General features: G+C 38.0%; 1 protein-coding gene across 2 annotated transcripts in view; it reads left to right on the forward strand.

The window, feature by feature from the left end:
* PLXDC2 (plexin domain containing 2) overlaps window positions 1–26886 on the forward strand; it is a 613486-nt gene that overhangs the window by 185295 nt on the left and 401305 nt on the right. For both annotated transcript variants that reach the window (XM_006869892.1, XM_006869891.1), the window contains exon 2: window positions 25661–25872. In XM_006869892.1, the coding sequence (XP_006869954.1) occupies window positions 25661–25872 (212 nt within the window). The remainder of the gene's footprint in view (window positions 1–25660; window positions 25873–26886) is intronic.

Consider the following 26886-nt stretch of genomic DNA (forward strand, 5'->3'; position numbering starts at 1 on the left):
GAGAAAGGAACAAAACGTTCTCTCAGTATACTATCAACAGCAGTGAAAGATACTGATGGCTTTAAAAAATGAGCCCATGTTGCCTGTTTTTTACCTAGTCTCGGAATTCCTAACAAAAGGCAGGTTAAAATACTTAGCTATAGAGCCATGTATTGTGATATGTGAGACATTATGTAAAGGAAAGTCAGAACGTGCAGGTAGTTTTTTTCTTCTCTATAAGCATTGCACTGGAAGTTTGTCTCAGAACATTTTTCTCTTCCTCTGGGGAAACGTGAAGGAAAATTATCTGTACCCGATTAAAGCATGTTGTTAAGTGCTGTCGAGTCAGTTCCAAGTCATAGTGACCCAGTATAGGGTTTCCTAGGAGCCGCTGGTGGGTTTGAACTGCCAACATTATGGCTTGCAGTCCAGTGCTGATCCTACAGCACCACACCAAGAGTCCAAAGCATGTTAATGTGTGTTCATTTATTCTAGAACAGATGCAGAAATACTGCCACTGAGTGGGTTCATGTCAAATAACAATTGGTATGAATGAACATCTTAAGTGCTCATACTTAGTGGTGGTGGGAGAAACATATATATGTAAAAAAAAAAAAAAAAAAAAAAGAGTTGCTATCCAGTTGATCCCTACTCATGGTGACCCCATGTGTGTCAGAATGGGACTGTGTACCTCAGGGTTTTCACTGACTGAGTTTTCAGATGTTGATAGCCAGGATTTTCTTCCAAGGATCCTATAATAGACATGAACCTTTCATCTTCCAGTTAGCCTCCCAAGCTTCCAGTTAGCCTCCCAAATGTTTGTGTAACCTGAAATGATAGATATACACACACAGCGTCTTAGTGTGTGTGGTAGGATAAGCATGAGATTCCTAACTGCAAGGCTGGCAGTTCAAATCCACCAGTCACTCCTTGGAAACCCTATATAGGGTTGCTGTGAATAAGAACCTACTCAACCACACTTAACAACAATGACAACAATATATAGATTTCATTGCTATGTCCCTTTTCAAATACTACCATTCTTAAATTACTTGAACCATTAATGAAGTGAAGCTATTACCTACATTCAATATGGAGTGAAAAGTTAAGACTGATGACATTTAGCTATAGATCGAAGAAAGATGAACCCAGATCTAGACTTGGAACAAACTCAACAGATCACACTTGACTGTGTACAGATCAGGTTGGGTATTTATCTCATAGAAACTTCTGTCTGCTTCTACAAACTTACAGGATTATTTTTTAAGCAGTTTGTGTAAATGTTGTTGTTAGCTGCCATCAGGTGACTATGATCTGACCCATAACCACCCTAGGCAGACTGCAACTGAACACTGCAGGTTCCAAAGACATATGCACAATTATTGTGGTGTTTGAGCCCCTTGTTCAGCTGTTGTGTCAGTCCATCTCATTGGGGGTTTTCCTCTTATTTGCTGACCCTCTGCTTTACCAACTATGATGTTTTTCTCCAGGGACTGGGTCTTCCTGATATCATGTCCAAAATACATGAGACAAAGTCTCGCCATCCTTCTAAGGATCTTTCTGGTTGTATATTTTCTAAGACATATTTGTTTGTTCTTTTGGCAGTCCATGGTACTTTCAATATTCTTCTCCAAAACCATAATTCACTTTTGTTTAATATTATTCATTTCTTTATTCTTTGGGGGTAGGTAAGAGTAAGGAGTTAGGGCTAGGACCTGGTGCTAGACCTAGGACTTCATTTAGTTTTAGGGTTATAGATTGCTGGTTTTATTATTGTCAAGTAACATCAAGTCAGTTCTGACTCACAATGACCTTCCATAGGGTTTCCAAGGATAATTTTAGATAACAATATGGATCAAAGGACATATTTTTTATAAGAATTTGGCTATTAGATCTTTTAAAATGTCTGGTGAGTTAGGAATATATAACAAGTATACATCTCTCTGTAGGCAAGTAAATTTCTGTAGAAGAGTCTATAGGATATTATGATAAAAGTAGCACAGTCAGAAAGATAGATGCTTATTCACAGCGTAAGGATAGAGAATCATGAAAATATTTTAGAAGTAATGTTCTGAAGGGGACAGACAATCTGATACGTACTCTGATGGAGTATGTATTCCTAATGGTAGATGGTGAAAATAATAGGTGTAGGAAACCAAGCTTGTTGAGAGTTATCTGCATATTTAATGCTTCCATCTTTCTTTAAATCAGAGGTATACAAACGCAACAAGACATCAAAATCCTTTACTGTACTTGGAAAAGTATTTTTGATTTTAACAAAATTTGTTTCTGACCAAAACAGTCTTTTAAATAAATAAAACAAGTTTTCTATCCATTAGATAGTATTTCAATATGATAAATATAGAAACATAAAATGAGAGTAACACAGAATAATGTTGACTTATTAGGAATAAAAATCAAAGTAGATCAAAATGATGAGATTTCATCTTCTGTTTAACAAATAGGTAATATACTTTAAAACAGAATTAGATTACTGATGAAAAATTTGGGGGTTACCCATTCTTAACCGACGGTAATGCCTAATCCAGTACAGTCTAAGTGCAGGAAAACCAAAATTCACTTTTACAAAAGTCATAAGAAAAGAATTGTGTATGATCACATATTTTAGCCTCTAGCACCAGTTTTTTAGCCTCTTGCTGAAAGTGAAGAGGGCTTAAAATGCTTAAAGCCCTCAACCTTCAAATCAAAGTCCACAACCTTCAGTATGGATTGTATCTCAATGTAAAGAAAACAAAAAACGTCAACACTGGACTAGTAAACAGCATTCTTATCAACTGGGAAAAGATTGAAGTTGTCAAGGACTTCATTAGTCTTGGATTAACCATCAACACTCATTGAAAGTGCCATGGACTGCCAGAGTGCTCCTTGGAAGCCAGGTGGCCAAACTTCATTTCTCATACTTTGGACATATTGTCAGGAAGGACCAGTTACTGCAGAAGGAGGTCATATTTGGTAAGGTGGAGGATCAGAGAAAAAGAGGAAGACGCCCAGCAAGATGGATTGGCCAAGTGGCAGCATCGATGGACTCAAGCGTGGCAACAGTAGTGAGGTTGGCCCAGGACCAGGCAGTGTTTCATTCTGCTGTACCTAGGGTTTCTATGAGTTGGTACCGACTCGATGGCACCTAACAAAAACAAGCATCAGTTTATATGTTCAAACACTGGGGAATAATAAAATATTGTATTGTAGATACTCAACCAGTTGTCATTGAGTCTCTTACGGCTAATGGTACCTACACGTGTGTCAGAATAGAACTGCGCTCTATAGGTTTTCTATGGCTGTGACTTACAGAAGTAGATCATCAGTCCTTTCTTCCCAGGTATCTCTGGGTGAATTGTAACTTTCAACATTTCAGGTCATAGCAGAGTACTTAATCATTTTGTACCACTAAGCAATCCCATTAATTGTCGATTGAATATGGTATATAGTCATTAACATGGAAAGCTATTTATTACACAATGCTAAATTTAAAAGGTTTTGTGGCCCTGTGGATAATGCACTGGACTGCAAAGTCAGTTTGAACCACAAAGTCAGTGGTTCAAGCTCAATGCTATACAAGGTGTCCCTATAGGTTGGAACCAATTCAATGGCACTTAACAATAACAATACATATTAAGGGAATCCTGGTGTGGTGTTGTAGGATAAGCACAGGACCTCAAGGTTGATTTGAACCACAAAGTTGGCAGTTCAAACTCACAAGCTACTCCTTTAAAACCTTATACTGAGTCGCTATGGATTGGAACCGAGTCGACAATACTTAACAACAACATACATATAAGGGAAATCATAGCGTGGTGCTGTAGGATGAGCGTTGTACCAAAACAAGTTTGGTTTGTACTGCAAGGTCCGAAGTTCAAACTCACCAGCCACTCCTTGGAAATTCTGTACTGGATCTCTGAGTGTCAGAACCAACTTGACAGCTCTTAACAACATACATATTAGGATAATGTATAGACATATACTTATGCAGTTGTATAGATACAGATCCAGAAAAGATATTCACATATTCTCTGCTTATTTTGTAGTGCTGAAATAAACAAGCTATATAAAAGAACACACACACCTCATAGACACATACTTTTATGTATGTACACATGTGCAGGCATGAAGAAAAATATGGTCAGGTATTCCTTTATGAACAAATTCAGGTGCATTGAGAAGATAAATTCTGCACCTCAAGGAAGAATAATGATTACTTCATTTTCTTAATTATTTAATTTTTGTATTTTTATAAAAAATAAGTCTAAGAATATAAAAGACTCTTCAGGTAAATCACTTTTTAAAATGAGTATTTCTTTCTTTATCTTTTTGCATGCTGTAAGAGAACTATATAAAATTCTTCATTTACATTTTCTTAAGCTAGAATAAATTTTCTTAAATCCATGTTCCTCAGATATTATTAATTTGTAAAATATAACAAAGAATCCAGTTTTCAAAGAATTGTACTATTGTTTTTGCTAGGTGCCATCTAGTTGGTACCTACTCACAGGGACACGATGCCCAACAGAATGAAATGCTGCACAGCCCTGAGCTAACCTCACAATCGTCACTACATTGAAGTCTATTGTGACTGCCACTGTGTGGATCCATCTCGATGGTGGTCTTCCTGTCTTTCTCCGACTTTCCGTGTTACCACACATGATATCCTTCTCCAAGGAGGACTGGTCCCTCCTGGTAATATGACCTAAATATAAGAGATGGAGTCTGGTCATCCTGGCTTCTAATGACATTCTGGATGTACTTCTTCCAACAGAAATTGGTGTGCTCTTTTGGCATTCGTGTTACTATTAATATTATCCTCCAACACCATAACTCAAATGCATCAATTCTTCTATGATTTTCCTTATCCACTGTCCAACTTTTACATACTTATGATTTATCAGAAATACCATGGCACACTTTAGTTTCAAACTGAATCATAGTTCTTGAACACTTTAAAGAAGTATTGTGCAGCAGATTTGCCTAATGCGATATGCCATTTAATTTTTCTTTTTTTTAAAAGTTTTTAATGTGAATTAAGTGAAAGTTTACAGGGCAGATCATCAGGTTTACATTCAACAAATCATATACTTTGTTTCATTACAATGATTATAATCCCCTCCATGTACCATCAGTTAACAGTATTGCTCTATTCATTTTAGCACTTTTTTGGTGGGGGGGGGTTTGATTTTAAAACACTGAGGCATATATAATAATTTAAACCACCAAAGGGCACATTCTGCAAGTCTGCCTCCTGGCTGCCAGCTCTCAGTTCCTCTCTTTCCATGAATCTAGCATCCTCTGCTGCTTCCTCTCTCCCTGTCCCCATCTCTGCCTCCATCTCTGGTGTCACTGCTTCTCTGGAAAGGGTCCCGCATTCCATTTGGGCTCTTCTTCCTTGATGGTCCTAGAGTCCTCTGTTTCTGTACTGTTAGATTAACTGCTTCCCCGTTTCTTTCACAGAACTTCTACCCCTACAATTGCGATAGTCGCAACCAGTCATGGTAACAATGACTAACCATTGAATCATAAGAACACTATCCCCATCTCCCCCAACCAGGCCCATCTACACAAAATGAAAACTACTCAGTGGGGACTCTATCTTCCCACACAGTCTTAAATTAAACTCCCTCTTGAAACCTTGTAAGCCAGTCACTTCATGCCTTCATTTTACTCCCTATTTTAGGGAGCCAATGTCTAAGTTGCCCATCCCTATCCACTCTGTATACAGAGGGAGCAGCAATGATACTTGATATGAAGATCTCTTCCCTCTCTGTTGGTATTTGAGCTACTACCTCCATGAATATAGGCCAAGTTCATCAAATTGTAGCAGTTTACCCTCATTTCCTTTATCAAAATTGTCTTTTTTTTTTTTTTTTTTTTAAATCTTCCTCTAGTTGAATTCTGACCGGCTAGGCTAAATGGGCACCATCTGCAAGTTTGGGTGTTCCCGTGTCTCCCCTCACTTCATATCATCTGGATGCTTCACTCTCAGCTCTAGCCCTCTGTGGCTATGTCCTTGTCTATGGGCTCGGGTGTCCCCAGGTCTCACCACACTTTGGACCAACCAGCCCTTCCTCTTCTCTCTCTCATCTCCAGGTCAGTGAGAGTCTATGGAACATGATTGATCTCAGCCCAATTGTTCATTGCTGCCTTTTCCCCTCTTCCACTCACCAATAGACCAATGTGGTTGCCAGCAAACTTATATGCCTGCTCATGTGTACCCTTTGAGTTTTAAAGGGTGGTTTGTCCTTCAGAAGGGACTTGCTTACTTGCCTTGAGGGCTTCCTGGCAAACAACTTGCTTATTCTTGTAGTAACCAATCATACTGCCATTTTTGTTTTGGGATTTTCCTGCTGAAATTTCTTTGAAGATAATATCTTTGTCACTCAAGCTGTTACAGTTTGGTCTGCTTGTCATTTCTAGTGGCAATGTGCCTCCTGAGAAGGTTCTGGATGGGACTCAAGATTCCACCTAAGGTCCTATACACTGCAAAGGCTCCACAAAAGGCCTATTTCACTGGGCAAGTTCTAGAACCCCTTTTAGCTATTCCAATCAGTTATAGGCTGAATAGGAGCATATGAGATTTCTGTAATCATGTTTCCCAATGTTCCCTTCTGTCCTACTCAAGTGTCTATTTTACAATAGTAGGAAAGGGAAACCAATATTCTTAAGACAGTTAAGTATCTTAGTATTATTTCCCCTCTTCAGACTATGCTTTTATCCCTGTATCACAAAACACTGCTGTTCTAAGGTTGAGCATGTATCACTATTTGCCTCTGTACCATTTAGCCCATGCAAACTGTCTCAGTGTTCCACTATCTACCTTGTTCTTCCACCCCTCCCTTGTGTATTACCCTCACCAACACCCAAACTATGATGTGATGTGTCTGCCCCCTACCTTGTGCTCCACCATTGCCTCCCTCCACTTTCCACAAACCCACAACCCACCCCCCCACCAGTAACCAACAAAGATTTAATTTTTTTCCCTTTTAGTATGGGTATCTTTTCTTAAGATTTTACAATAATGGTCTTATGCAGTATTTGTCTTTTTGTGACTGACGAATTTCACTCAGCATAATGTCCTCAAGGTTCATCAGTGTTATGTGGTGGCTTACAGCTTCTTTGTTATTCTTCAAGGTAGTATAGTATTCCATTGTGTGTATTTACCAAAGTTTGTTTATGCATTCTTCCATTGATGGGCACCTAGGCTGTCTCCATTTTTTTGTTACTATGAATAGTGCTGCTATGAACATTGGTGTGTATATATCTACTTGTGTTATAGCTCATATTTCTTGTGGCTATTACCAAGTAGGGGAATTGCTGGATCATATGATATTTCTATTTCTAACTTTCTGAGGAAAATGCCGTACTGTTTTCCAGAGTGGTTGGACCATTTTGCATTCCCACCAGCAATGTGGTAGGGTCCCAGTCTTTCCACATCCTTTCCAGCATTTGTTTTCCTCTGAATATTTGAACTTCACTATTATTGCTGGTATGAGATGATATCTCATTGTTGTTTTGATTTGCATCTCTCCAATGGCTAATGATTGTGAACATTTCTTCATATGTTTCTTGGCTATGTCATTTTATTTCTTGACTGCTGTTTCCATGAATGTTGATTGATGGTTGATCCAAGCATGATGAAGTCTTTGACAACTTCAATCTTTTCTCCATTGATATGGATGTTGTTTATTGGTCCTGTGATGAGGAATTTTATTTTGTTTACATTGAGATACAACCAATACCAAAGGCTGTGGTCTTTGATCTTCATCAGTATGCATTTTAAGTCCTCTTCGCTTTCAGCAAGTAAGTTTGTTTGATCTGTATATCACAGGTTGTCAGTGGGCTGTGCTCCAATCCTGATGCCATGCTTTTCTTCATATAACCCAGCTTCTCAGATTATTTGTTCAGCATACAGGTTGAATAAGTATGGTGAAAGAATACAACTGTGTTGCACAACTTTCCTAATTTAAAACCATTCAGTGTTCCCTTGCTGTTCAAACAACTGCCTTTTGTACAGGTTCCTCAGGAGCACAATTAAGTATTCCAGAATACTCATTTGCTGCAATATTGTCCATAGCTTGTCATGATCTACACAATTGAAAGCCTTTGTGTAGTCACTAAAGCACAGGTAAGCTTCTTTCTGGTATTCTCTGCTTTTAGCCAGGATCCTTTCGACGTCAGCAATGATCTCCCTTATTCCGTGTCCTCTTCTGAATCTGGCTTGAACCTCTGGAAGTTCTATGTCAGTATATGGTTGCAGCCATTTTTTGTATTGTATTTAGCAAAATTTTACTTGCATGTCATATTAATGATATTGTCCGAGGGTATCTGCATTACATTGGGTCACCTCAATTTGGAATGGGCACACATATGGATCTCTTCAGTCAGTTGGCCAGCTAGTTGTCTTCCAGATTTCTTGGCATAGATGAGTGGATGCCTTCAGTGCTGCATCAGTTTGTTGAAAATTTTCAGTTCTATCAGTGCCTGGTGCCATGTTCTTTGCCAATGCCTTCAGTGTACTTTGGACTTCTTCCTTCAAGCTCATTGGCTCTTGATCAGAAGCTACCTCTTGAAATGGTTGAACATCGGCCATTTCTGTTTGGTACAGTGACTCTGCATTCTTTCTGTCTTTTTGATGCTTTCTGCATCATTCAGTGTTTTGCTTTTCAATATTGTAAATTGAAGCTTGAATGTTTATCTTGAGTTCCTTGAGCTTGACAAATGCTGTGCATTTTCTTCCCTTTTTGCTTTTTAACTCCAGGTCTTTGCACATTTCATTATAATATTTGACTTTATTGTCTTGAACTGCCATTTGAAATTACCCTATTAAACTTTTACCACTTCATTTCTTAAACTTGCTTTAGCATCTCTACACTGGATTATAAGTTTCAGAGTTTCTTCTAACATCCATTTTGGTCTTTTCTTTCTTTCTTTCTTTTTTAATGACCTTTTGCATTCTTCGTGTATAATGTTCTTGATGTCATCCCATAACTCTTCTGGTCTTCAAACTTTAGTGTCTGATGCATCAAATCTGTTCTTCAGATGTTCTGTAAATTCATGTGAGATGTGTTCAAGGTAATATATGTTCATTGGCTTTTGTGGACTTGTTTTTATTTTCTTCGCTTTATCCTGAACTTGCATATGAGCAACTGATGGTCTGCTTAACTGTGTGCCTCTGGTTTTGTTTTGGCAGATAATATGAGCTGTTTGCCATCTCCTTCCATTGATGCAGTCAATTTGATTACTGTGTATTATATCTGATGAAGTCCATGTGTATAGTCATCTTTTATATTGTTTAAAAGAAGGTATTTGCAATGAAGAAATCATTGGTCTTGCAAAATTCTATCATGCAGTCTCCAGCATCATTTCTAAAATTCTATCATGCAGTCTCCAGCATCATTTCTAAAATTCTATCATGCAGTCTCCAGCATCATTTCTATCACCAAGCCCTTATTTTCCAATGACTAATCCTTCCTCTTCGTTTCCAACTTTTGCATTCCAATCACCAGTAACTATCAATCCACCTTGATTGCATTATTGATGAAATTCAGACTGAAAAAGTTGGTAGAAATCTGCTATATCATCACCTTTGACTTTAGTGCTTGGTGTGTACAATCGAATAATAATGGTATCAACATGTCTTCCCTGTAGACCTATGGACATTATCCTATCACAGATAGCACTGTATTTTCAGACAGATCATGATACGTTCTTTTAGATACTTAATGTGATGCCATTCATCTTTAATTTGTCATTCCTGGTGTAGTAAACCTTGTTTTTGTCAGATTCAAAATGGCCAATTCCAGTCCTTTTCAGCTCACTAATGCCTAGGATCCCTTTTGGAAGAAGTGCAGCCAGAGTGCTCCTTGAAGACCAAGATGGCCAAACTTCGTCTCTCATACTTCGGACATATTGTCAAGAGGGACTACTTGCTAAAGAGGAATATCATGCTTGGTAGGGTGGAGGGTCAGAGAAAAAGAGGAAGACCCCCAACGAGATGGATTGGCCAAGTGGCAGCATGGATGGATTCAAGTGTGGCAACAGTAGTGAGGTTGACCCAGGACCGGGCAGTGTTTCATTCTGCTGTGCGTAGGGTCGCTATGAGTTGGTACCGACTCAATGGCACCTAACAACAACAACGCCTAGGATATCTATTTTTATGGATTCCATTTCATTTTTGACAATTGCTAATTTTCCTAGACTCATACTTCTTACATTCCATGTTCTGATTTTTAATTGTTGTGCATAGCTGTTTCTCTTCATTTTGAGTTGTGCCCCTTCAGTAAACGTAGGCCCTGAAGGTTTTCTCCATTTGCGTCCTCAAGGTCAACTCTACTTTGAGGGGGCAGCTCATGTCCAGTTGTATTTTGAGTGCTTTCTAACCCGAAGGGCTCATTTTCCAGCACTGTATTTGACAGTATTCTTGTGCTCTTCATCATATTTCAATATTCAATATTGCCTGAACGTTAGTGAATCCATATAATATAATTCATGGTGATAATCTGCCAAAGAATTATAATTCCATTATGAAAATCATTGGTTTTTAATTTTTATGAAATTGATATATTTTTGTTGGTCATATACTAGAGTGTCCTTATAATGGGAGGTTCTCGCTAAATGCTTATGGCGATAAGTACTGAAAGTAGAGATTTTTGAAGTTACCTGGAATTCTGTGAGTAAAGACTTCACAGAAAGATAATTGCAGCAGAAAGAAAAAAGAAACAATTTGAATCTAAAAGTTTCAGGGTTTTACTAATTTATAAATAGCTTGGTTACTTTTAAGGCATCTTGGTAGAGGTCTCCTGCAAGGTCAACAATTTGAATCTCCCAGCTGCTCCAAAGGGGGAAAAGGGAGACTTTCTGCTCTCATAAGGATTTACCGCCTAGGAAATGCTATACAAGGTTGCTCTGCATTAAAACAGAATCAATGACACATAGCTGCCACCACCACGGGTTACTTTTGGGATGTGGATTTTGCTTTTACTGTGGCTGCTTCCATTCTGACTGAGTTTGTGTATTTTAGGAATATATTCCAAATCTGAAATCTAATTTTAGTACAGTTTTTTGTGACTTAATTTTTTTTCCAATGCAAATTTGTTGATTGTGGTTTATTTATGATGTTAGTTAAATTATATAATCAGCATAAATACATGCAATCATGAAATATAATTAGAGAATGTTACTTAGGAAAAATTAATGACAGAAGTCAGATATTCATGACATTTTAGAAATTCTTAGTGAATGTGTTATTTAGATGACTAGTAGTTGATACTCAGATTTGGATATTTCTTATTAGCATCCAAAATGAAAAAGAAAAAAATTCTCTATGCATTCAGTCAAATAAATATAGTATAAAAAGTATGATAGAGTTTGTAAAGTGTCAAAATTTCTTAATTTGATTTAGATAGATATTCAGCTATTTCTCATGATTTTTCCAATTATTGACTACTTTGTTCCATTCTCGGAATATAATTTTTTTGGTCAGTATTATAGTATTGAATCGAGAAACCCCTTTTGTATATAAAGATATTTCACTATTAATTGGAGCATGAGTTAATCATAAGGGAAATTAGGTAAATTAATGAAATGATATTAATGATCAATTATTAAAAATTCAAAAGCTGCTTTAATAAATGCACCTATGTATATAAAGTATTTCATATTTAAGTGTAAATAATAACACTTCTATTTGATTTTTTAAATTACATGCTTTTGTAATTAACATATAATTTATAAATCCTTTGCTTTACAATTGCCTTTGATATTAGAAGCATAAATCTTTCCTGTGATGCTGCTCATAGGACTTTCTGTAAAATTATTTGGCAATATCAAAGCTAAGACATTTTGCCCATTGCTCTGTGATTCTAAGATGGTGTGATGCTGCATTTCATTAAATATTTGAATCAAATATGAGAAGTCTAATAACAGGGAAAATCTTTCTCTTGCTGTATTAATCTATCTGAACATTTTAAAGGACTTTGAAGTATTGTTAGAGTGATCTTTCATTTGATAAAGCTCATATACGGATAAAGAAAAAAAGTGAGAAAGATATTGAAAATTTAGCAGGGCTGTTTCTAAGTTTTTCAGTGAATGACCCAAAATTTGAAGTATACCAGAACAAGAATATTTTGCAGAAAAATAGGACTGTCTCAAGCAAAAGAGGCCACAGTTGAGAGCCAGGTCACTACTCCATCTGTGTCATGACAAAGTCCAAGGAGATGACTGACTGATGAGCCTGGGTTGTTTCAGCAAACATCTGTGGTAATAGCACAAGAAGTGCAAAGATGAAAGAAAGCATGAGGCCTCTCCTGTATAAGCTCCTTATAGATTATGGATAAATGACATGTAAACTAATAAGTATTACAGTGGGGAAAGGTGCTACAACATGGCTGAGCAAAGTCCAGTGCAAGCATATTAAGAATAGTTCTTCTTAGTAGAGTGAAATGATTGAGGTTATGGAAGACTTCAAGTTGCAGTATTTGAACTTGACTTTATTAAAATACACATTTAATTTTTTCCTACTTGTTGTAGAAGTAACACATTGTATAAAAATTTAAAAATATACATATGCCAACAGAACAAAAGAAACAATGAGTTTCTCTCCTTTTGAACACGTAGAAAAGCACTGATAGTGCTTTTAGTAAGGTCACAAGGACCTTACTAAAAGACCATTTCTCGGTTTTCTTTAAATGCCTTTTTCCCCCCACATATATTATTTTTTGAATATAGTTGACATGAAAATGAGTCTATATCCCAAACCATGTTTTTTTACTTATATATCTAAAAAATAAATGCTTCCCCTCTATTTTTTTTAAATAATAGGCCCTTTGCTATGAAAATGGTGGTTACCATCACCACAGCAAAACAAATAATTAAATCTACTGGAAAATGTTATGTTTTTAAGAAATAAAATGAGGGAACAGTTACTGGAAAATCCTTAGTTAACAAGGATATCAATTGATTAATTTATATAACCCTCAGGAGATACATTCGAAGGTCCCCAGATACCACAGATAGTTCCAAACCCAAAATAAACTGTTTGTTTCTATTTATACATGCCTATGATAAAGTTCGATTGATAAATTAGGCACAATAGGAGGTTAATAATAACTAATAATAAATTACATGAAAATGTAAAGGTAGATGTTTTATAACAAGGAGGGGAGTGATAAACTTTTCAGTCTAGGAGTGGAGGTCCCTAGGACCATCAAGGGAGAAGAGCAGAGAGAGCGGGACCCTACCCAGAGAAGCAGTGATGCTTGAAATGGAGCCAGAGATGATGACGTGGAGTGATAGAGCAGCTGTAGACTTTAGATCCAGATAGGAAGAGCGACTGTGTGCTGAAGACCTGGGGGGTAGGGGGGTATGGACTGCATGGAGGGGATTGTAACCATGGCAATGAGAAACAATATACGTTAGAATGAATGTAAAACTAATGTTCTCCCATGTAAACTATCACATAATTCACAATAAAACATTTAAATAATAAATAAATAAATTACAGTAATTATTAAGTAAGATAAGGGTTGCTTGAAGACAAACTCTGTGAAACCATGACAGTTGATTTGTGAACTCAGATGACAACAAAATGACTAACTAGCATGTAGCTTATCCAATGTGGATATGCCGGACCAAAGGGGAGTCCCATCCCTGGTGTGATTCAATGAGTTGGCACAAGATTTCATGGTGGTTATGAATTGGGCTGCGAGCCGCAAAGTCACTAGTTCGAAACTACCAGCTGTTCCATGGGAGAAAGATAAGGCTTTTTGCTCCCGTAAAGATTTACAGCCTCGGAAACCCTATGCAGGGTCGCTATGAGTCGGAACCGACTCCCTGGCACATAACAACTCAGAATGCCATGCAATTTAATACTTCTCAACTGTTTATGGTTGGGATTTTCCATTTAATATTTTCAGACTGTGGTTGACTATTGGTAACTGAACCTATTTTGCATCAAAAGTAAAATAGATAAGCATGATTCTTGGTTTGACGATATAGCATATGTATTGGACTGCTAATCACACAGTCAGTGATTCAGATCCACCAGCCGCTCCTTGGAAACGCTATACAAGTTGCTATGAGTCAGTAGGAAGGCACTTAACAACAACTATACACGGACACCTTATTAAGATAGAATAAAAAATATAATCAGTATGGTGCTGTACTTTCCTACTCTGGTTTTATAGAGGTATTATTTCATGTCTTCCCATTAACAGAGTGAACACACTGAAGTATTTATAAATGTTTACTGTTTTAAATAAGACATCTTTGCATAATGTCCTTTTTAGTTGTATTTTAGATTGTTTTGTCTTGTTATATTTCTAGGCTTTGTAAGATAATGCTTAATCGATCCTCTGAAAGATATAGCAGAAGAGGATTAGATGGTAATTAAGACCAAGCCTCTGAAGCTGTCAAGGGCTACATTCCCAATATATCACTTAATTTATCATATCATATGCATTAATTTCATCCTGTGTAAAGTGGAGTAATAGTGCTACAGCTGAATGCAGGAGTGTTGCAAATGCTTACAGCAGTTCCTAGATTATAACTAACTCTAAATGAGGGTTGGGGTCCTGGTGTAGGACTGTAAGATAATCACTGGACTGTTACCACAAAGTCAGTTGAAACCCACCAGCTGCTCCTATGAGTCAGAACTGGCACAATGGCACTTAGCAACAACACTAACAAAATGATGGTTGGTTATTATTATTCTGATTATTACTATTAACTCATGATTAGAAGTAATTTTTAAGGTACCTTTGTTTTATGATAGTCACTGCATGTTTTTGTACTTTTTAAAAACTTTTGTGAATGTGTGGTTGGTGGTTATATGCTGTGGAGTCGGTTCTGACTCCTGTACAAGGTTTCTGAGGCTGAAAATCTTTATGGTAGCAGAAAACCTCATATTTCTCCCACAGAACAACTGGTGGTTTCAAACTGCTGACTTGGAGGTTGTTGTTGTTGTTGTTGTTGTTGTTGTTAAGTGCCATCGAGTCGGTTCCGACCCATAGCGACCCTGTACAGGGTTTCTGAGGGTGTAAATCTTTACGGGAGTAGAAAGCCTCATCTTTCTCCCGTGGAGCGGCTGGTAGTTTCAAACTGCTCAGCCCAAATATATAGCAGTACCTTAAAATTGTTTTAAATGGTATTTCATAATTGTTCATAAGCTGGACATGATTTTTACAGGTTCATTTGTCACATTTTTACATATAAAAATAAAATATCTGTTAATTATTTTAATGCATAGAATATAGGTTTATAATCTTCCTACTATATATTCTATCATTCTGCTTTATTTATGTTTTTATTTAACTACCTGATGTTCTTTACCGAAAGAAAAAAAAAAGTTGTAAAATTATCAAGAATTACCCCCATATAACTTAGAACTTAGATCCATTTTGGAAGAAGTTCAGCCTTGGAGGCCAAGATGGCCAAATTTTGTCTCTCATATTTCGTACATATTGTCAGGAGGGACCAGTCACTGGAGAAGGATATCATGTTTGGTAAGGTGGAGGGTCAGAGAAAAAGAGAAAGATCCCCAACGAGATGGATTGGCTAGGTGGCAGCATTGATGGACTCAAGCGTGGCAACAGTAGTGAGGTTGGCCCAGGATTGGGCAGTGTTTCATTCTGCTGTGCATAGGGTCGCTATGTGTTGGTACTGACTATATGACACCCAACGACCACTGCCACACACCGCCACACACCGACAGACACCGACAGACACCGACAGACACCGACAGACACCGACAGACACTGACACACACCTTAGAACTCAGAGGAGGATAAGTGAGTGTGTAAGGCACTTATATATTGGCTTTAGGATGGTTTCCTGTCTCTGTGGTTCTAATTTTCTCTGATGCATCAGAAATCTAGAGATTGTGCTCTGTGACTCAGACGTCTAAGGGAATTATACTTACTTTCTACCTTTAACTAACACTTCCCTTGTTCTGTATATATCCTTTAACTTTTCAATCTCAGTGGGTCATGCACACATTCTTCAAAGGTATGTGCTGTATTTCTCATTGATTTATTTAATTGTAGAGACCAAGATGATAGACTGTCACCTTAAGTGTTGTTGAACATTGTCCAAATGGCCAATGAGCTATTTGTAAGTGAAGCTTAAACAAAGTCCGGTCATTATGCAAAAATTGGTATTATGCAAAAGTGGAGGATGACCATATCACATCACCATCTAGAGAATGACTACAGCATTGCATAACAGCCAAGTTACATCATTGCATACCCACTTATTTACATCATTATGTAACTGTCATATCAGTGAGAATCATGGTCTAGCCAAGTTCACACACAACTTTAACCATGTGACCAGTGTTGCTGTTGCCATGTAGTTTGGCGTTCTTTACTGCCAGACATGTATCGTTGATAAGCAAAATAGATAGTAGATGTTTTATTGTAATAAATAAAAATATCAGATATGTCAGGAGTAGATGTAGAAGTTGTTACAGATCTGTTTTTCAGTAGTTTTCTCTTTATTCCTTTTCTTGGGCAACTCAAAAAACATGGTTAATATTTTAAGAAGCTGGACAAGAGAATATATACACATATTTTTAAGACTGAGGAGGCCTGGTAGTGTAGTGGGTTACAAGTTGGGCTGCTACATCAGGGTCAGCTGTTCGAGTTTACCAGTCACTCCATGGGAGAAAGATGGGTCTTTCTGCTACCATAACGATTTATAGCCTCAGCAACCCTACTTAGGGTCTATATGAACCAAGTCTATTGTTATTAAGTGCCATCAACTCAGTTCTGACCCATAGCAACCCTGAATATGGTTTCTGAGGAGTGAATGGTGAGCTTGAACTGCCGACCTTGCAGTTCAAATGGCTTTGCATTCTGGTGCATTAACCCACAGCGCCACACCAGGACTCAGAGCCAGGTCTGTCAGATCCACTAGGGAGTCTATAGGAACTACTCCATGATACACAATCACCATCACTACTTTTAAGACTGTTGCAGATGAGTAGCAACCTGATCAATCATTAATTTATTCTTTCATTTGTTACTCATAAAACTTTGGACACTTATATATCAAGATTCATAATTGTAATGATGAAACAAAAAGTAGGAATATCATAGTTCTGTCGTCAAAATTCAGTGTTAAAGTTCCTCAAGACCACTCCCAGATTTAGTGATTTGTCAGGAAGTCTTATAAGACTGAGTCTGTTGTACTCACAGTTATAATTAATTAAAGTAAAAGATACAAAGCCAAAATCAACGAAGAAAAAGAAGAGATAGGGCAAAATCTGGGGGAACCCAGGTACAAGCTTACAAGAGTTTTCTCCCAGGGGAAATCAGAGGACACACTTAATTCTTCCAGTAATGAGTTGTAATAACATGTGAGAAATGCCATGAGAGATCAATGCCATGGATTTTACCAGGGGCTGGTCAAGTAGGCATTCTCTTTCTAGCACAGAAAACCAGGAGAAAAGTAAGTGATTAGCATAAAGTTTATTAGCATAAACTTTCAGAAAGTTTAGCATAATGTACTACTTTTATCAGTAAGGGAAGTACTCTATTCATATGAGGAACTGTTTATCTGTAAAGTTCCCAGTTGTCATTTGAAGCCCAACTGTGCAATCATACCTTTCTGATTGTATCTGTGTTATGCTAACCCTCTCTGCTCAATTTCACATTTAAGTGCAGGTGGCCATAAAATTCATTTGTTTGGAAAAACATAAAAATAATTACTAAATTACATAAGAAAACACAATTAGCTCTGCCTGAATTAGCAAAGGGAAATACTGTTTTGTTTTATTTCTTGAAAACCATAGTTTTTTAGTTTGATCTTGAAAAAGTTAAAAGATTTCCTCAAGTCTAGGATAGAAGTGAAGGACTTTCATCCATGCAAAGGTAGCTATATGCATTGCAAGTTAAGAGATGTATTGTGTTGTGAGAGGAGAGCAGGGGAATGGTTGGAACAAAAACAGGGAATGTTTTGTAGTTCAGTGGCTGAGTAGTAGCTGTTAGAAATGTTAGTAAGAAAAAGACAAATAAATATGTTTGAAAGATAACTGTTAGCAGATGGAGAAAAATTGTAGAGAAAAGGGTTTGAAAACAAGAGTTGATGAAGAACTGACCTAAGGCGCCTATCGTGAGAATAGAGTATGGAATACTTATCTTCAATCTTGTATTCTCCAAGATTACCTGGGGAGCTTTTAAATGAAATTTGATGGCTAGGTACCATTCAATCCCTTAACATTTCTTGACATTTTTAAGGATTTGGCTTCTATAGTGACCTTACTCTATAATATCAGTGGTCAAACCTCTAAGTCCGCTGGAGTAACTTAATGGTTGGACATAACCACCATAGATTCAACCAGTTTTATAGAATTGCCTCTTCAGTTCTGCCACAAAGTGTGGCATACAAAACCAACTGGCAGTCTACTTTAAGCAAAGAATATCGTCTATTCTCAAGATAAATCTAGCCAGTAAATCAGTTTACAGTGAACAAGCAGGGTACTTCTGTGATGCTGGTTCACTTGTATGGGCAGAACACAGTACATGTCAAAAGATGCAGTCATGCTAGATGCTAATTACATAGAGATGTATGTAAATTCATGTAGTTCCTTTTATATATGGTTCATATTATATATTATGTGTATTATTTGTGTTTGTTGTTGTTGTTGTTAATTGCCTTCGAGTCGGTTCCGACCCATAGCGACCCTGTACGGGGTTTCCAAGGGTGTAAATACTTACGGGAGTAGAAAGCCTCATCTTTCTCCCGCGGAGCGCCTGGTAGTTTCGAACCGCTGACCTTAAGGTTCGCAGCCCGATTCGTAACCACTACGCTACCAGAGCTCCAAGAAATGAGATTAAAGATGTTTTCAGCACATAACTATTATTTAAATCGTTGTTATTGTTAAGTGCCTTTGAGCCATTTCCAACTCACAACAACCCTGGCAGGGTAGCCATGTTTGAACATGAGTTTGAGCTGCGGACCTTGTAATTCAAATGACTTTATGGTCCAGTGCATTATCCCATAGCGCCACATACAACATATTTAAATTGTTAAGAAAATATGGATCTAATTGTACCCAATCCAACATAACTTTCCTCCCCTCTGGTTTTATTATTATATTTTCATTTGGCAGTGTAAGGTATCATAAAAGAAACTTTCAAGGTTTGTAAAGAATAACATGGAGACAATGAAAATTTTTCTAGTCTCAGATTAAATAGGCATAAGATTTTATAGTAATGTCCTATGTGAAAAGTCACAAACTACCATTTTTCCATAATCATTTAGCTGACATTTTATCTAAGTAAAATATCTAAGGAATATGCTAAATTTTGTATATATTGTTGTTGGGTTTTTTTTTGTTGTTGTTAAGTGTCATGGAGTCAGTTCCGATCCGTAGCGAAGCTGTATAGGGTTTCCAGGGAGAGACTGGTGAGCTTGAACCAATCTACCTTGTGGTTGAAACTGAGCTTGCAGTCCAGCTCATTAATCCACAGCACCACACCACGACTCCAATATTACATACAGAGAGATCTTTGTCTTTAAAGTTTATCTCCTTGTATCCAAATGGGAGGCATTATATATATTTACTGTTTCCTCAGACTCGCAGATTAACTTGACCATAGCAAGATGTGTTGGATGAAATGAGGACTGATGGTTTTCCATTACAGGTTTAATTAACACACAGTGGACAGAAAGCAAACAATCTGTTCAACTAGGTGATTCAAAAACCCTCCTGTTGCTTTTTGTTTTCATTCAAGTTGGGAAGCAGAAAATTATATTACAGCTCTCTCTTCCTCTTGCTTTCAGATGATTAATCTTAGTGGTGATATAAAGAATAATTCAAGTGTTTTTATGAGTTTATAAGTGGTTACGAATCGGGCTGCAAACCTTAAGGTCAGCGGTTCGAAACTACCAGCCTCTCCGTGGGAGAAAGATGAGGCTTTCTACTCCCGTAAGGATTTACACCCTCGGAAACCCTGTACAGGGTCGCTATGGGTCGGAACCGACTCGACGGCACTTAACAACAACAACAACTCTGTGACGTGCAAAAAGAATAGTTTACAAAGTAGATAACCAGACTGTAGATTTCTTTCCCTTTCCTTCAATCTTTATTTCTGTACAGTATGTTTTTTTGTTTGTTTTTTTACTTATTTCATATCCTCTAAAAATCATATTGGAACTGGATCAAACTCTAAACTAATTTCATATTTCAGTCTTGATAAACTATATATTACTGTATCATAAACATACAGTACTGTTTCCTCTTTGTACAATTGGATTACACAGCTTTTTCGTAACAGCCAGAGAAAAAGAACTGGTTTTAAAATGACAATGAAAAAAATGCAGCTAAAAGGGAACTCAGAGCCCAGGCTCTAATGCTCACACAGTTTTTTATTTTGTTTTGTTTTTTTGTAAGTTTTTATTGCAAACTGAGTGGTAGTTTACATGGGAAAACATCGGCTTTCCACTATCATTTCAAGGCAATGATTACAGTCTCCTTTGGGAATCATCATTCAACAGTATTTGCTTCCACTTCCTTTGTTTTTCTGGGGAGGGGGGGATGTGTTGGGGAGGATATACACAGAAACACTCTGAAATATATAATAATTTAAACAACCAAAGGGCACATTCTGCAAGCCTGCCTCCTGGTCGCAAACACTCAGTCTTTCTCTTTCCATGAGTCTAGAGTCCTCAGCTGCTCCTCTCCATGTCCTCATCTCTGCCTCCTTCTCTGGTATCACTGCTCTGGGTCCCACACTCTCACATAGTTCCCTATTAGAAAACCCTGTAGGTCTTTAAATCCTGTCTAATCTCTGTGCACATAATCAGAGCAAGCTAGTGATCTGTTTGTAATGTTGGAGGCAGAAATTCTATGAGGAGGTAACTAGTCAATGATGGAGACAAGCACATTGACAGTTGCGCTTGTCAATGTGACAGCAAAGAGAAGCACACACATAAATCAAACAACAGAATGAAAAACACAAACTCCTTATTTAAAACAAGTGAAAAAACAAATACAAACACTATACTCGATTGTATGTAAGCATATATCTGTTATTTTAACTTTTTAAAATAGTGATTTGGGTGAATGTTTATAGATCAAATTGATTTTCCATTGAGCCGTTCTTTTAGATTTTTTACATTGACATTGATTGTAATCCCCACATTGGGGCTCTTCCCACTTCCTCCCTTTTTCCTGTTCCCATTCTTGTTTCCTGAGCTTTATCCTTGGGCAAATAATGCCCTTTTGATCACGAATGGTTGATAGTTCTAAGAAAGGCATACCTCCTTGGTATTATTGTTCATCTTACAGGTTTGTCTGTCATTTGGCTGGAAGTTGAGCCATGGAGGTGAGTTCAGTTACTAGGCCTGAAGATCACAATCTTGGGGGTTCCACCAGTCTCTATTACACCATAATATAGGTCTTTTTTTATATATAATTTTGACTTTTGTTCCACATTTTTCTCCCACTCTATGCAGGACCCATTGTTATGATCCTTTTAAGAGTGGTCTGCTGTGGTAGCTGGCCCCCATTAAGGTCTTTTGGTCTGTTGGTCTTGGAGGCTAAGGTTCATGTGGTGCATTAGTCATTTGGATTTATTGTTTCCACATATGTTTGATTTTCTTTGCTCTGCTTTGTAAGCATATACCTTTGTTTTCTACATTAGACCTAGAGAGAGTGTGTGTGTGTGTGCTGGATAGTTGCAGTTGAGCCCTGCAGAATTGTGACAGACAGCCTTATTATGAACAACAGAATTCAACATTGTGTGGTTCTGTGTTGTGCTCAGGACTGCCAGCTTATTTTAGTCCCATCACTCTGGGTATCTTTGCTACCTCACAGAGGGTCTCTCTCAGCTTTGCTTTTCGTCTACTTCACCAAAAGCGATGTCTTCCTCCAGGGTTGTGTCCAAAGCAACCAAGTAAGGCAATGTTCTTTTGTGATCCATAATATTTTCATTGGCTAGTCCTGGTATGGCACTGTAGTATAAGAACTGGACTGCTAACCACAAGGTCAGTGGTTCAAACCCACTAGCTATTCCTTGGAAACACTTTACAGGGTTGCTATGAGTCTGAATTGACTTGATGGTACTTAACATCCACAATAACGATGTTCCAAAGGAGATTGCAGGCCTTTTTCCCTAGTCTGTCTTAGAAGCTCTGCTGAAACCTGTCCACCATGGATCCAACCCCTGTGCATAGCAAATGGTTCACCTCTAAAGTTGGCCCATATGTTGTGCTCTGAGATCTTATCTGGTTGTTAAAAAGCTTTATTGCTTACATTTGTTGCAAGTTGCCTCATATGTTTTTGGTAATGAGGCAGAACATATAAATAAAGCAAATAAAATTGCTTTATGTAGTGTTACTTAGAATCATAGGTCTTAGAGCCTGACACAGCTTTAGGAAAAGCTGTCTGCTTTTGTAGTTAAAATATATTCATTCCTATATGGCACAACTTAAAGCACCGAGAATGTTGCAAATTCTACTAGGTACCATAGCCAATAAGTCTAACAGAAAGAAACTTAGCCCAGCTCTCCTGGATTTTTGTGCAATATTTCTTCCATTACTTAGTTCTTCAAGGACTGCCAGCAATTAATTCTTCCACTCATTCATTCAGTCAACAAGCACTTATGAAGTACTGTTCAATAGTCAGAAGTGAAGAGTAGAGTTAGAAAAGGAAGAATATTCTATAGAGATGGTGATAATAACGGTTAGATGTATTTATTGAATACCTGTAGCACTGTAAAATCACCACTGGACTGCAAACCATAATAATAAGGTCTGCAGTTCAAACCCACCAGCCGCTCTTCAGAAACCCTATACAGAGTTGCTATGAGTCCAAACCAACTTGATGACCCTTAACAACAGTATTTCTAGGGTAGAAGGAATTGCTTTCTTTTCAATCTTGTTACCGTTCCATAAATTGATCATAATGCTACATTTCTCTGGCTTTTGGTGTTTTCTAGTGGAATATGTCCTTTTTGATCTCTGTTGTTATGTGCCATGTTGTTATGTGCCGTGGAGTCGGTTCTGACTCATAGCAACCCTGTACAGGGTTTCCGAGGCTGTAAATCTTTACAGGAGCAGAAAGCCTCATGTTGCTCCTGGTAGTTTCGAACTGCTGACCTTGCGGCTTGCAGCCCGATTCGTAACCACTACACTACCAGAGCTCCTTTGTCTCTGTGGTTCTTATAAACTCTGATATTCTATCAGACTTTGGAAAGGTCTAGATTGCAAAAAACTATGGTAGTTTTTTGTTCTGAGCTTTAAACAACAGACAATAAATAATAAAAGATCCATTTAAGTTCACTGTGAAACTGAGGAGTGTGCGCTCTCTGGAGAACTATTAGCCCCATTTTACGTACAAAGGGGGACATTTGAGACCATTATGCTGTGGGTACTAATGATAGAAGGAGCCTGGTGGTGCAGTGGATTATGAGGTGGGCTGCTAACCACAGGTCAGCAGTTTGAACTTACCAGTTTTTTAAGGGGGAGTAATGAGACTTGCTGCTCCTGTAAAGATATATAGCCTCAGAAATCTTATACAGAGTCATTGTGAGTTGGAACCGACTCCACAGCACATAACCACCACCACTAGAGGTAGCCTTAACATGGTTAATTAGAATTCTGCATGGATAGGAATGGTGGTGGTGTGGTATGTTCTGGAGGCGATTCTAACTCATAGCAACCCTACATAGGGTTTCTGAGGCTGTAAATCTTTATAGGAGCAGAATCCTCCTCATTCTTCCCTGGAACAGCTGGTAGTTTCAAACTGCTGACCTTAAGATCAACAGGCCGACTTAAAATCACTACACTACCAGAGCTCATATAGATAGAAAAGTAGAGCCTGTGAAAATTTTTTGTTTGTTTTTTTTTTAAACTAATTATTCTGAAATTAATTCTAACTTGGGTGACACCCTGTTTTGACACATAGACTGAATTCCATAGTGTTTTCAAGGCTATAACTTTTCACTAGCAGTTCACCAGGTGTTTATTTCAAAGAACCCTAAATGTGTTCAGAGTGCAAGAGTTTTGGTTAATCTTTTGGCTCTCAGATACTTGGCCATTTGTACCGCCCAAGACTCCTGTGAAATGCTACAAGCTCATTACTGTCAATTTCATTTGGACTCATGAGGATCCCACGTCATTCAGAATGGAAATGCACTCCACTGGATTTTTTTTGGCTATAAAGGAGCTCTGGTAGCATAGTGGTTACAAATCAGGCTGCGAACATTAAGGGCAGTAGTTTGAAACTACCAACCGCTCCGTGGAAGAAAGATGAGGCTTTCTGCTCCTGTAAAGATGCACAGCCTTGGAAACTCTGTACAGGGTCGCTGTGGGTCGGAACTGACTCGACGACACTTAACAACAACAAATTTATAGTAGCAGAACACCAGGCCTTTATTCTGCAGTGCCACTGAGTGGGTTTGAATTAGCTGGTATCAAAGAATAAAATGTGAAATGCATGTTGTTTTTGTTAAGTGCTGTCGAGATGGTTCCAACTCATAGCCACTCTGTACAGGATTTGTAAGGAGTGACTGATGGATTTGAATGACTGAACTTGAGGTTCAAACCAATACCAATCTTTAAAACCAGTGCGTTATCCTGCAGTACCACACCAGGACTCCATTGTAAAATGCTTAGAAGTAGTTTATTAGAGTTCTGAATAATTGATTTGAGACTATTAATATATCCTGTATTTAAATCCCTTAGAATGTTCTTGTATTGATAGTGAAATCATAGCTCTAATGATATCCTTACTCTCTTAGATCCCTTTGAATTCTTCTCCTGCCCGTTATAAAACCTGTCAGTTCTTATCTTTTCATAATGATTGGGTATACGAGGGCTGTTTTTCTTGGTCAGAAACTGAATTTCCCATACTTGTGGTACATCTTCCCCTACTGACCTATGAAATGAAAGACTAGGAGTAATGATTGAATCTAATTTTCCTTCCTATAGTAGCAGGATAAGCTGGGTCAGCAAGGCCAGTCCCTGCAGATGGCTTTAAAATGCCTCTGTGATTTGATCTGCATTCCTTGCCATCCATTCCTATAAGTGCCCATCACTGTCATTCTTTACCACCTTGTCCAGATTCCAAGGTGAAAGTAGCATAACTGAACACAAAGCATTTGCGATGACTCCTGAGTGGGGTGTTTATTAAATGAGCCAGGCAATGAACCAAGTCTGACTTGAACACTACAAGGGAGGTGAGCACATTCACGCTAAGATAATTCCATACATGACTTAACCAGTTCAAGTGCAGCACGGTCTCTTTGCTGACCAGCAAAACTGACGTGCAGTGAATATAGGATTGAAGTTAATGACAATCATGTCTGACTTTTCATTTTCAAATGATGTGGCCACTGCTCCGTCTTGTTCCTTCGCTTGAGCTCTAGCTTACTTTCTCAGAACAAGCTGAGGGTGTTTATGAAGTGTTGAGAGGCGGGGAAAGAAATAAGATAATGCATTGCTTTTGGGCTACACATTTGTTTTAGGCACTCAGTGAAAAGTTGCACATTGTCACTACTTTTGATGTATCTACAATTGCATCTCAGTTGCAGATGTTCAAAACAGCTCTAAATATTACAATTAAACTGGTTTTGCTGTTATTAGTTTCCTCTTCTCATGACTAGGAGAATTTATTGTTCAGCTCTAGTAGATAACAAATGGTAACCCATTTTATTTCTTTTTCAAACAGATTGGCGATATGGAGTGACTCAGGCCTTCCCTCAAACAGAGGATGAGGTGGAAGTGTATTCACAAGTTGACAGGCACAGGTGGAGAAGAAACTTAGACTTTCTCAAGGCGGTCGACACGAACCGAGCAAGCCTGGGTCCTGATTCTACAGAGCCTAGAGGCTTCTCGGACCTTCTCATGGATGATGGACAGGACAACAACACGCAGATTGAGGTAGATAAATAACCTGAGTGACTGCAATGCATTAACGAATATATGTCTTTTAAGGCGCCCATTTTCCGTGTCAACACAAATTGTCCCCTCAGCCCAGTCTAGTGCTTTTGGATTTTTTTTTTTTAAAGATCATATTAATTCATTAAGAAATATAATTGCTAACCAGTTAGACTTTTAATTATGCATTTGTTCATTTATTCATAAAACAAACAAACATAAACCTGGTAGAGTAACACAAAGTTGGAAAGAATTAAACATAATCCCTTCCTTCAAGGAAGTTACTGGGTAGGAGGGACTAAACACCATGACCAAATCATTCGTATACCAACTGTTGTTGAGTCCATTCCAACACATAGAGATCCTGTAGGAAAAGTGGAACTGCCCGTATGGTTTTGGGGGCTATAAATCTTTATGGACTTTAACCTTTCTCCCATGGAGCTGCTAGTGTCAGCTTGAACCATGGACCTTCTAGTTAACAGCCCAACTGTGTTGGAAGAAGTACAGTCAGAATGCTCCAGCATGGTGAGACTTAGTCTTTCATACTTAGCATATATTATCATGAGGGACTAGAGTCTGGAGAAGGACATTGTGATTGGTAATGTGGCAGTGTGGAGGATCAGTGAAGAAGAGGAAGACCTCCAATGAGATGGATTGGCATAGTGACCACAGCAATGAGCTCAAGGCTAGTAACAGTTGGGAGGATGGTACAGGACTGGACAGTGTTATATTCAGTTATGCATAGGTTGTTGTGAGTAGGAGCCAACTCAGTAACACCTTAAAACAACATCAAGTTCAGGCTGAAGCTGAAGTAAGTTAAAACTACTCCACAAGAGCTAAAGTATGACCTTGAATATATCCCACCTGAATTTAGACATCATCTCAAGAGCAGGTTTGATGCTTTAGGCACTAATGATTGAAGCCCAGAAGAGTTGTGGGATGATGTCAAAAACATCTTACAGGAAGAAAGAAAATGTCTTTAACAAGAGAGGTTAGACACATCAAGTATCAGTCCTA

Source organism: Chrysochloris asiatica, unplaced genomic scaffold (assembly GCF_000296735.1).
Source record: "Chrysochloris asiatica unplaced genomic scaffold, ChrAsi1.0 scaffold00137, whole genome shotgun sequence".
Classification (NCBI taxonomy): domain Eukaryota; kingdom Metazoa; phylum Chordata; class Mammalia; order Afrosoricida; family Chrysochloridae; genus Chrysochloris; species Chrysochloris asiatica.